General features: G+C 40.0%; 1 protein-coding gene across 16 annotated transcripts in view; it reads left to right on the top strand.

Annotated features, from left to right (window-relative positions):
• Nucleotides 1–12,243, top strand: part of ROBO2 (roundabout guidance receptor 2) — a 1,535,448-nt gene that overhangs the window by 1,399,501 nt on the left and 123,704 nt on the right. For all 16 annotated transcript variants that reach the window (XM_073668228.1, XM_073668234.1, XM_073668219.1 and 13 more), the window contains 4 exons: nucleotides 3,505–3,710; nucleotides 7,251–7,332; nucleotides 7,435–7,600; nucleotides 12,043–12,209. In XM_073668228.1, coding sequence (XP_073524329.1) covers nucleotides 3,505–3,710; nucleotides 7,251–7,332; nucleotides 7,435–7,600; nucleotides 12,043–12,209 — 621 coding nt within the window. The remainder of the gene's footprint in view (nucleotides 1–3,504; nucleotides 3,711–7,250; nucleotides 7,333–7,434; nucleotides 7,601–12,042; nucleotides 12,210–12,243) is intronic.

Genomic DNA, 12,243 nt, shown 5'->3' with positions numbered 1-12,243 from the left:
TTCTGTGTGTGACCAGGGTGCTGCTGTCATCATTTGCTTTCATGCATCAGTACAGCTCCAATACTGTACTTATTTCCTCCACATATGCTTTCCTCATTGTCAATAGACTGTTTTCTATGAGATACTTTCTCCCCTCTCCACTTCAGATGTGTATGCTTCTACCACACCCTCCCTGCTTCTGTCTTCCAGGACAGTTTCACACATTCATGTTTCACAGCTCAAATACAGAAAATGATGCACGGACTGGCTGCGGGGCTCCTGACCTGAACTTGACAGCTTTAAAGCCATGTAAGAGGCTATCGACTTAGGGTTAAGAGACCCAAGTTCAGTCCATGCGTCATGGTCCATTCTCGGAGCACGAAACATGGATGTGAGAAACCGGCCTAATGCTGAAAGAATGAACGAAATAGAAGACAGAGAGGTCTGAAGTGAGCAGGAACTTTGACACATTTGTAACATTTTTGCATAGCAGTTCGCTAAATAAAAGACAGAAGCTGTTATCTTACAGAAGCTTATTTATAAAATTGTGTAATTTTGCTTAAAACAATAAAATAAAACAAAAATTCTAGGCACAGTAGTACATTGCCTTACAGGCTGGAATCATACATCGCAGGATCTACACCGAAAATCTGCCACAAAGTACAGCAGAAAGTGAAAGGGATGATTTTAACAAACCACAATTACCCACAGTGTTAGACATCCCCTGCAGATTTCCAAATTCACTACATGTCCTATCTGGTACTGAAATGCTGCTGATGTTCATAGACTATTTATTTCATTGCATTACAAAAAAACAGCAACAAAATCTGGATTTAAGGCATACAGATTTCATTGTCATTTCTGATGTGTATTTTTAGGCTGGATTCACAGCATCATTTTTACACTATATGTACACATACCCTAATAAATGTCCCTAGTTCAGTGGTTATTCCAATCTATCTAACGGACCGGTAATAAGTCACTGCTCACTGAGGGTCCCAAAATGCGGCTCTGAAGTGCTCCTTTTAAATGATAAGGTGGCTGCACCTGCGCACGACCGATCCATTTAAACGGAATCTGTCAGCAGGTTTTTTTTACCTCATCTGAGAGCAGCCTGATATAGGCAAAGAGATGCTGAATCCAACGATGTATCACTTAGATTGCTGGGTGCACCCGTTCTCACACAATCAGAGTTTTTAGAGATAGCATGCAGCAGAGCTGAGGAAGCTAGCCCCGCCCACCCCAGGCTCTGTATATACAATGTCCATAGACAGTGAGCTGCCTATCACATGAGGGGGCGTGTCAGACCAGAGCTCACATGACCAGTTAATCACAGCTATGATAAACTCCTGGTGCTAAAACAATCATTGTAAGCAAACAAAACCACTGAGCTTGATAAAAGAGGCATCTCTGAAATGTGTGTTTTAACCCCATACAGCATGCTGTCTTCAGATTACACAGCAAAAACCTGCGGACATATTCCCTTTAATGACTTTGGGAGTACCACCACTGTGCTCCCATAGAGAGTGAATGGAACCGCACGCATAAGCAGCCATCATTTAATTCTACCGGGGCATTAAGATGGGAATGACTGTATAACAAATCTGTGTACAGACCAGTCACCGGTCTCCTGACCTGAACTGAACAGCCTAATAGGTATATATGATACCATTAAATTCAAGTTAAGAGACAGCGGTTTGTCCGAACATTGCAGTCCAAACTGGGATAGTGAACCTCGGAAGTGGGAAGCCAGCCTTAGGGTCGAGGTAAGAGTTAGCCTGGTGCAAGAGGGGACCCAATAACTTTTCCAACACATAAGAAGATAGCAATATTATAAATGGTACATGATAGGTGGGGGTCTTGTTAAATATTGCAGATTGGGGCCCAGGAACTTCAAGCTATACCGCTAATAGTCCAATGAATGTTTGCTAAGCAAAAAGCCCCATAATTCCATCTTTATTTGCATCAAAAATGGTGTACATGCCTTAATAGAAAAAAAATATTAATATTAAACTTTCCATAAAACATCCATAACAGTCCAAAAGTGAAACCCCTCCAATGCATTTCTGGGTGCATGTAGCACCCTTAGTCATGGTCATTGTTTCACAGTGTTTCGCTTCTGGACCGTTATGGATGTTTCGTGGAAAGTTTAATATGAACGAATAAAGCTTCAGGAATTTTGATCCGTGTAGCTGGATCTGTGTCTATTTCCTTTACATTCCTTAAACCTGAGTTTTACACTGTTTTTGCGGCAGACGAGCCTGTTTTTAACAGTGACTAGAAAAAAGAACGTGGCTTGAAAAATGGGTGCAACAATTCAGGTGCAAATAATTGGTCGAAAGTAAGCCATCCAAGAAGTCAAATTTGGAAGAAAAGAGTTCCAAATTCCATCACATAATGCCTCGGTGATAAATCTGGATTATCTTCAAGGTACCTGGACTCTTTGCAGACTCCCTAAGTGCCCCATTGTTTCCGGGCCATAAACTGGACTTTACGCCAGGTCATTGATAACGATTTCGTGGTTTACGCTTTGCATGGTGATTATTATACCTATTCCTTAGTTCTGTTTTCGGATTCTTTTTATACACATAGGTGCGTTAGATTTCGCTGACTTTAGTCCATACAATACAGTATATAGTTGTGCAGACTGTTGGATTACTGTGAGTGTCATTCATCAATGAAGCCGTGGAGAACCCTACCGCCGATTCCCAATGCACCGTGTTATAGAGTAAATGCAGAAAATAGATTTTGAGTCAGGAGTACATTTTAGGGATCAGGGCAATAAAACAATTGAAGGTTGTTGAAATGAGGGCTGACTGGTCGCAGTTTTGGTGGCAGTATGGACGTTCACACCTCACTGCAACTTCTAAGTGTTCATTTAACCTCCGACCTCAATGTCATGGAAACCTGTATCGGACTCACGCAGTGAACACCCTCGGAGCCGAGAAATATTTCTGATGGAAAAGGACTTTTAATCTGTTATTGATCCAACTCATTTAATGCAAACCATTTAGACCATTAAAATAAATGACATGTGGTATCCAGAAATATGCAAATGACCGAATATCGTCATAAACCTAATAGCCTGCTTCAGACTTCTAATTTATGTCTTCATAAAACTGACATGAAGGGCATGGTGTAAAGTGGAATAGCCATAAAAAGGAATTTTCTTATTACTTAAGTATGGATGGATTTAATTTTGACATTTTGGAAATATTTTGTGCCACAATATGCTGGCAGTGCAGTGTTTAGTGTGGTGGAACTGTTGGGGGTATCAATGGCGGACCCCATTCTCCAGTCGGTCATTAACCAAAATCTGCAAAAGCCTCTCTGTAATCTCCAGAAAATGTAAGAAGGAGACTAGCCAAAGGTGTATCGCAGGTCCGGAAGGACCTCCTTTAGGACTTTATGAACACCCCTATATGACACCTTACATTACCACTAGTTGGTTTTGTATATGAACAGATTATATGTTGTCGATTATATCTGGATTCATTTTTATTGTTTTCTTCTTTTTTTTTTAAGTTTTGACAGACAGACCACCGCCAATAATATTACAAGGCCCAACCAACCAGACATTGGCGGTAGATGGGACCGCAATGCTCAAATGCAAGGCAACGGGTGATCCTATGCCAGTCATAAGCTGGTTAAAGGAAGGATTTAATTTCATGGGGCGAGACACAAGATTATCCATTCTTGATAAAGGATCACTACAGATTAAATCTCTAAAGGTAAGAAAAATAGGCAAATATCAAGTTTTAAGGATCTTTAGTGTCTTACCATTCCATTAGATGAATACAGACCTAAAATTAATTTTTTTTGTTATAGTATAATGCTGCTAATGTCTCTGATGTATGTAGACTGGAGATACAGTATATCATGTAAAGTTGTAATCATGGGGGCAGACATTATTATTTTTCTTGACTTCCTTTGAGTAATCCAATGAGAGACCACCGTAATACTCTTAAATGGCATGATGTAGATGACAAGATTCACATATGTGGACAAGCCTATCTTTAAAGGCAAATCCCACCCATAGAAAATGGGTTAAGAGAGAATTTCTCTCAATTTTTTTCCTGGAAAATTGTGTGGGGGATATTCATTATTAAGAATTTGTTTAAACGGGTTCTCCTGTGAAAACAAGCTATCATCTGATGCCCGACCACAGCTACATTCATTCACTATGTGGCTGCCGGAAAAAGCTGAGCACAGCATTCAGCAGCCCCATAGGAAATGAGCGGAGCAGCGATGGGGTGTGCACACTGCCGCTCCAGTTTAATGGGGGCAAAGGTCAGATCCCCACCAATCGATAAATTATCACCTATCCTTTGGATAAGTGATAGCTTGTGTTCACTGGGCAACCATTTTAAATTAGTTTTCCTTTTGGCTGGATTGCCTTAAAGGGGTTGTCCAGGCTTGGGGCTCTAGTCTGCTATCACTATTATTGTGAATCCTCACAGTGCGCAAAGTGCGCGCTGGTTGGATTCTCCAGTGGCGGCACAGAGAGTTGGCTGAAATGTGACTGCGAGTATGTGATTAGCTGTCACGTGCCTAGTAGACATGTGCAACCTTGCTCAATGCAAGTGATTTTTGCAAAGCCGGACAGGTTTAGTCTGAATGTGACTGTAAATATGCAGATCGCATACTTGCGGTCACATGACTGCCCGCTCCAGAGAATCCTGACAGTGTGCTCTGTGCATGCAGTGAGGATTCACAAATTTGCAGCCACTTGAACCTCAAGCCTGGAAAACCCCTTTAATTTGACCAAATTTCTCAAAGTGTCATTTGATGTTTGAAAAATTTGATGCATCTTTAAAAATGAACACTTTTAAAGTAATCGTGATTCATAAATCTGGCTCAGACCTATTTACATAGCAAACCATGCCCAGTTTCCTACCTGTATTTCAAAAGTGGTGAGAAGGATCTAAAATTGCAAAAAGTCTCATATATCTGAGCAAATTTGCAACCTTTTTGAGAAGAAAACTGGTACAAAGCCAATCCCCTTATATAGCCTATTAAAATCATGAGTGGCTATATACACCCAGTTCTAGTCGATATGGGAACAGTGGGTATCCTCATGAAGATGACTCTGGACACCCTCAAAGTTACCGATGAGTCTGAAAGATAACAACCTATTTAATAATATGGATTTTTTTTTAAATGTATTATTATTTCTTTCCTTTTATATGCATATCTTTATTTTAATATATTTTATTAAGTATTTTCTATTTTATTTATGTAGTTTTTTTTTTTATTAATCAGTTCAGGATTATTTGTACTGTATGAGTATAATCTGTACATGCATTATATTCCCTCCGTAAAGACTCTTCTTGCAATACAGTAGCGACAATATGAAATACCCCGAAGTTTATGTCTGTCACTCACCATAAATTAATTATTAACTTCCTTGGAACAAAATGGAATTTATTAAAAAAAAATGAATGTCAGCACTCCTTGAGTAAACAATTTAGCCTCCCACTCAATACTGAAGGCAGGAACTGACCACAAAGGTTAATGCATTTTTATTGTACTGCTGGATTAAATAGTGCGCTTCAATAGGCAAGATCCCAAGGAGTTTGCGGAAAAGCAGCCTTTCAAGGTGGGAGCTCAGTGATCCCAAGTCATCTCTAAGAACGTGTGCGGCTTCTCCACTAAATATTCTCCTGAATTGGCTGAAATGATGAACAAGATAACAGCAATAGTCCGGGATTTATAAAGGTTGTCTCTAAACTCTCTGTGCTCTTCGACTTACTAGCAAAAAATGATCTGTATTTTACAGAAATCCGTAGTGTAGCTCATGTCCTTGCTCAAGGAGATCTATGCTTTATGCATAAAAAAATAGGAAAATATAGTTCAATAAATTAATTATTAATCAATATAATAAATTTTATGAAATCGGAAACTTATAGCTTACTAAATACTAAGGTCATGACTTATTATTTGTGCTTTTTATTTTAAGTCATTTTTCTTTTTTATTCTTGTAATACTCATTGCCATTTTTGGCACCAAATTTTACAAAATGGCACACGCAGTTTTGGAATTTTGCAGAAGGTCAAAAATTGTCTTTATTTCTGTCTAAAATAGTTTTTGGGACTTCATAGCTTAAAAAAAAAGATGCGCATTTTGCAAAGACTAGCAAAAATTGTACAAAAGTTTTCGGGCACGCATAAAATAATTCTAGCGGTAAATGGAGTACAGTTGTGATTTTTTTGAAAAGTCGAAATGGAGGAAATTATCTTAAAACCTCTGGAAACACTTAACTGCACCCACAATGACAAATATAAAAAAATAGAGCACAAAAAAAAACAGACAAAGGTATGTAAAATCAACTTTAATAAAAGGCTCAAATTAAAAGAAGAATTAGGCACAAATGACAAACAGACAAAAACACCAAAAACAAGACAAAAACGTAATATTGAATCGGGCCCTTTTATTTTTACTTCGTAGTAATTTTGTTAACTGGGTCAGTGTGACGCTAATCACTACTACTCACCGACTAGCCGTGAGACAGGGTTGTCAAACATTCTGGGGTCAGATATCAAGAGAGCATATAGTAAACAAAAGGGAAAAGACAAAGTCTAAGTCAGGTAGCGGTTCGAGGTCAGAATACCAGGAAGATAGCGGATCAGAGCAAAGGGGCTAGGCAAACGGATGGTCAGAATGATGTCCAAGGTCAGGCAGCAAAAAATCAACAAACAGAGCACAGGAATACAAGGCAAACCACCGAGCAAATGCTACGTCTGTCAGAGATCTGGGGCTGACAGCTTAGCTAAATAGTTTGGTAATCAATTAGAACAGGAAAAGCCTGAAGAAAGCTCAGCACCTCCCAGTCTCAGATTGGATGGCGGAGCTGTCTATCAAAATACCGACAGCTCAGCACGCCCCTACACTAGATTAGACTACTTAGCTGTTGCTCATCCAAGACACACTGAGCTGAGGAATTGTGACAGTCAGATTAAAGGGATTGTCCATGACTGACTTATTGATGTCCTATCATTAAGAATAGGTCTTCAAAATCAGATCAGTGGGGGGTCTAACACCCAGCACCCCTTTTGATCAGCTGTTCTCAGCAGCCTAGTGCAATTTGAACCCTAAAATGTCTATGCTTAGATGATGTAATGCCATTATTTAAATAACAACCCATTCAACCGTAGAGCCATGTATTAAAATCAGTGAACTATCTTTGAACATTCACATTTGGGACATTTAATAGTTAATGAAAGCCTCCTTTTTACCTGGTGTTCTCTAACAATTGTATTGTTTCCTTACAGACGACAGATTCTGGCACTTACACCTGTGTCGCTACTAGTTCAAGTGGTGAAACTACCTGGAGTTCTGTTTTGGAAGTGACAGGTAAAGTGTCATGTCCACATTGCTGCCGTATCGGTATATAGTGGTAGAGTACTCTGACTAGATTTGGGGATGAGTGTCTGATATTTTTCTACTTAACCTTAGAATCTGCCGGAGCGACTGTAAGTAAAAGTTATGACATAAATGACCTGCCGGGGTCACCATCAAAACCTCAAGTTACTGATGTCAGCAAGAACAGCGTTACTTTGTCATGGCATCTAGGAAGTCCGGGAGTCTTACCTGTCACGTCTTATGTTATTGAAGCTTTCAGGTAAGTCAGCTGGGTTTATGGGATTTCCTATGTCTATATTTGTATGGTATTCTATCAGAGAGTATCTGTGTGATATCAGCACTAGGGATGAGCGGAGCCGGCCTTAGTTGAAATTTGAGGTTATTCTATGTGAATCGAATGTTCCTTATTATGCACTGCCGTCTCTCCAGACCCTACAGTATAATAAACATAGGGTGTAAAAGAAACACAAAAAATGAATACTCACCTTACCGCTGATCTGTCCTGCTGCCCTCACTGTCCCATTCTCCACACCTCGTCTTTTCTACTTCTCCCATTATATGCATTCTCTTCAACCTCTTATCTCCATGGTCTTCGCTTCCGGTTCCCCAAGGCCTGTGACCTCGGGTGATGCACATTGTAATGTCCCACAGTGAGGTCAGAGGCCTTGAAGACCTGGCCTGGATATTCTGAAGAGCGTGCTCATGGCAGGAGAAAGGGAAAAGAAGAGGGGCGAGCACCGGACTTCTGTCTGTGGGATGGTGGACCAGGTGAGCGGTAAGGTAAATATAATTTTTTTTTTACCAGTGTAACTGGCCCTCAACTGTTCAGCAAAATGGCGGCCACGGCTCGACACCGTTTTGGTGAATTTGTGCAGAGCAACATGTAAAAGATCTGTATTCTGAAGACTATTCTGGATTTTTTAAAATTTGAGGAGAATTCAATTCCATTATAATAAATTCACTCATCTCTCATCAGCACCATTCGTAATATGGACAGCAGAAAAGTATCATGAATAATGGTCTTAAAAACCAGAACATGACTGCATTTCTATATTACTTTGGAGTCAATCACTGACCACCAGGGTCTATTTCTTATGGAATAATTCACTGTCTGGGGGGAAGGTGGGCACACATGTGTACCACCACTACCATAGACTCATAGAAGTAATATGCATCACTGCTCTTTTCATATGGGAGACATAGGACCCCAGTTCTCATGAACAGTGGTGGTCTAAGCTGCTGGGTAGCTTATGACTAATGTTGATGGTGTGATAACATCGAGTAGAGCCGTGACTTTTGGATAACAAACAACTAAAGTCTACAAAGTCTTTGTTGGATTATCATAGAGGTCTTAGTATTGCTGGGAAACATACGACAGTATACCACATCCAACACTTTTCATTGCCACCAGATTTCACGATACAAACTTCCTAACTTAATACATTACTTTATAGATCATTTAGACCTGACAAAGCTGGTTTATTTATTTAGACAGTCCATTTCAGAATGGCTGCATAAACCTTTTTCCTCTCCCTCGTCCTTGCTTGTTACGTACAGTATACTTAAAGGGGTTGTCCAGTCTTAAACTATGAAGGGCAACCTTGGAACCAACGGTAAATACCACGTTCCCCACCCCGCAGATCTGCACATTGGGTGTCCCAGATCCCACGGACCCACTCCTGTTGAGACACTGCGTCCCTTTCCCCCCTCCTTCTAATTTTGTTCACCCACAGCAGCCGGAGTGCACTGATGAAGGTCGTGTTGACCAAAATGTCTGTGTGGTTTTTGGACTGCATTAAATATATTTAATTAAGAGCTATTGAGTGAGCTCTTCTCATTAAACTACAAAGTCTGCAGTCACTCTATGTCAGTCTATGTGACTGCAGACTTGGTAATCCTCACATCGTGCGCACTGCATGCTGTGAGGATTCTCTGGTTTCAGTGCTGGGGACGGAAAAATGCATACTTCCGGACACATTCCAACTAGATGGATGTGGCCTTGCTCAATACAAGTCTAGTCAGAATGTGGCCGGGAGTATGCATATCTCATACTTGTGGTCACATGACTGCCCCTGGCGCCGACACCGGAGAATAGAGTGAATGCAGACTTCTTGCTTAAGACAGGACAACCCCTTTAAGATTAAGTTTTCATCCTTTTACCTCATAGTAATGACCTCCTCACTGTCAGGTCACTATTCAATATGAAACAGTAGGGAAACTAATGAGCATGTGCGTCCACCACTGAACGTGGACCTACGTTCCAGGCGCAGAAGAAACAGTATGGAGGACTATTACAGATGAGTATGCAAAGTATATTCCGAACCACTTTTAATTGATGCAAATATATGTTTCTGCCCACGTTATCTTGAACAGTTCTTTATGTGAAACATTCCCTTTAAGATGTAGCTGTACTCCTAAATTGCTAATCTTAATATCAGGATTATTCAGTCATTCTAAAGTGGATTTTTAAAGTAATTACACCATTCTCATCAGGTTTAAGAGATCTATTTAATAATGTATTGTGAAATCTGGAGATGAAGCAGCTTTAAAGAGGTTGTCCACCCCTGAGTAAATCTGTGCAATGTGCACACCGTTAGGATTTGGTTCCAAATATTCCAGTTGCGTAGTTATGGTCATTGAACCGATTAGAGTCTGTGCTGGTTCGCTCAGTGTTTTATATTACACACCGTTATCTGCACGGCTTGCCGAAAATGTACTCAGGGGTGGACAACCCCTTTAAAACAGTAATGTGACAAATTCAGCTTAGTTACATGTTTACCGCATACGGTCCAAAATGGCATAATAACTCATCTAGTGACACTTCCGCCAGCTTATTATAGATATGCAGCAAATTTTTTGACAATCGGCAGTAGTCAGGTACACAGAATACCATTTTGTAAGATGACAGGATTCCTTCCCCTGATCAGGTACTTGCCACAGTCATCCATCTTCCTCCAGTTATGGTAATTGTTATTTAATACTTCCGTAAGCAGTGAGCGTCTCAGTGACATCCTGACAGATGCTTGTCCTTAGATACATATAGTGTTAGCTCAGAAGTACAGTACACGCTCCGCTGCCTGCATTACTAGACATTAGCAAGAATCAACACTGGATTCAGGCTTCTTAATGATCTTCCGTGTGGGCACAAAGTAGGGAAGAAACCATTGCGGGGCTTATGACTTGATCTATAAAGCATAAAATGGATAGATAGATAGATAGATAGATAGATAGATAGATAGATAGATAGATAGATAGATAGATAGATAGATAGATAAATAGAATCAAATTTAAACTAATTGAATTTATATAATTTCCCAAATTTATGGACCGAGACACATCCAAATTTTGCTTGAATCCATCAAAAAGGTGGTCTGCTTTCCATTATTCGCTGGATTATGAGGGCCAGGAAGGGGTAAAAAAAATCATAAGCTCTTATATTCACCTTCGAATGTCTCTCCCCATACCTGTCCGGCTGTCGTCATTCCCTTTCTGGTTTTCCAATCGACTGCTCTTTCTTCCGGTGGGCGGCACAATTGGCTATACAGTCACATGAAGAATGACACATGCCAATGAGTGATCAGAAGTATCAGGACAGGTATCAGGAGGACTGAGGACTGGTGAGTAGGAATGAGTAGACCCCTGGAAGTTCGAGTTTGTCAGGTTCGACCGAACTTAAGATCGGTTTAGGCAACAGAACTGTACCCGAACTTGAACCAGAACCCGAACCCAATATAAATTAATGAAGACCCGAACTTTGGATTTGGAAAATCTCACTCTTCTTCCGGAACTCAGAACACTTAAACAGACTTCCGTAATAAGTCCAGGTTCGGAGTTAAGCAACGGACACTACAGTAGGTGTCCAGTACCAACTCTGAACTTTACAGTTCGGGTTTGCTCATCTCTACAGGTAGTATAGCAGGTTTTTATTTTTTAACCATTTCCTGGCAGATTCGATTTGCACAGGATTAATTTGATGAAAATTTTGGAAATTGTTCATCTCTGATAGATACATAGATAAGATAACCTATCATCTATATGTTATGTATAGATATTCATATATTCATAACATATTCATGTTATGCGTATCTATAACATCCTAACGGATAGATAGGATATTATAAATACCATGGTTGGCAAGAAGAACAAACAAATCAATTTTGGAATAAATCAAGCCAGACATATCTCTCGAACCAAGGATCACCAAGATACGACTTGTCTACTTTGGACACATCATACGAAGAGAGCAATCACTGGAGAAGGACATCATGGTCGGAAGAATGGAAGGAACAAGGCGAAGAGGATGACCAGCAACCTGATGGCTTGATACTATCAAAATAATGGCGGAGAAGACCTTGGTGGACCTATATAGGCTTGCACAAGATCGATCTTCCATCCATTAAGTCGCCATGACTCGAGATGAAACCGATGACCGTTAAATAAAAAAATATATATAGATAGATATAGATAAATAGATTGCTAATAAATAAGTGATGACTTATATTTAGGATACTATTAGTTACAGCTATTAATACAGTATGCTCCAGGCATTTCCACTACAGGCTTTTCTTTCCCAGTGCCAGATAGATCACTAATCGCTTTCCTGTACAGTACACACATCACGTAGACACTTATTGGATCTGTCTGGAAATTTTGCCGGAATGATTAAAAGTTTTGACACAGTATTTTTATTTTTTTCTGCAGCCAATCTGTCAGCAATAGTTGGCAGACAGTAGCAAATCATGTGAAGACCACGTTGTATACCGTGAAAGGGCTTCGACCAAACACAATATATCTTTTCATGGTGAGAGCTATCAACGCTGAAGGTCTTAGTGATCCAAGCCCGATGTCTGATCCAGTGCGGACACAAGGTAAGGAGAATAAGTACAGTATGTGGAAAAGGAG

The sequence above is a fragment of the Phyllobates terribilis genome, unplaced genomic scaffold, assembly GCF_046119375.1.
Source record: "Phyllobates terribilis strain yellow unplaced genomic scaffold, ASM4611937v1 Scaffold_2__4_contigs__length_985480577, whole genome shotgun sequence".
Taxonomy (NCBI): Eukaryota; Metazoa; Chordata; class Amphibia; order Anura; family Dendrobatidae; genus Phyllobates; species Phyllobates terribilis.
The sequence above is the reverse complement of the archived record's forward strand: the minus strand, read 5'-3'. Positions and strand labels throughout refer to the sequence as shown.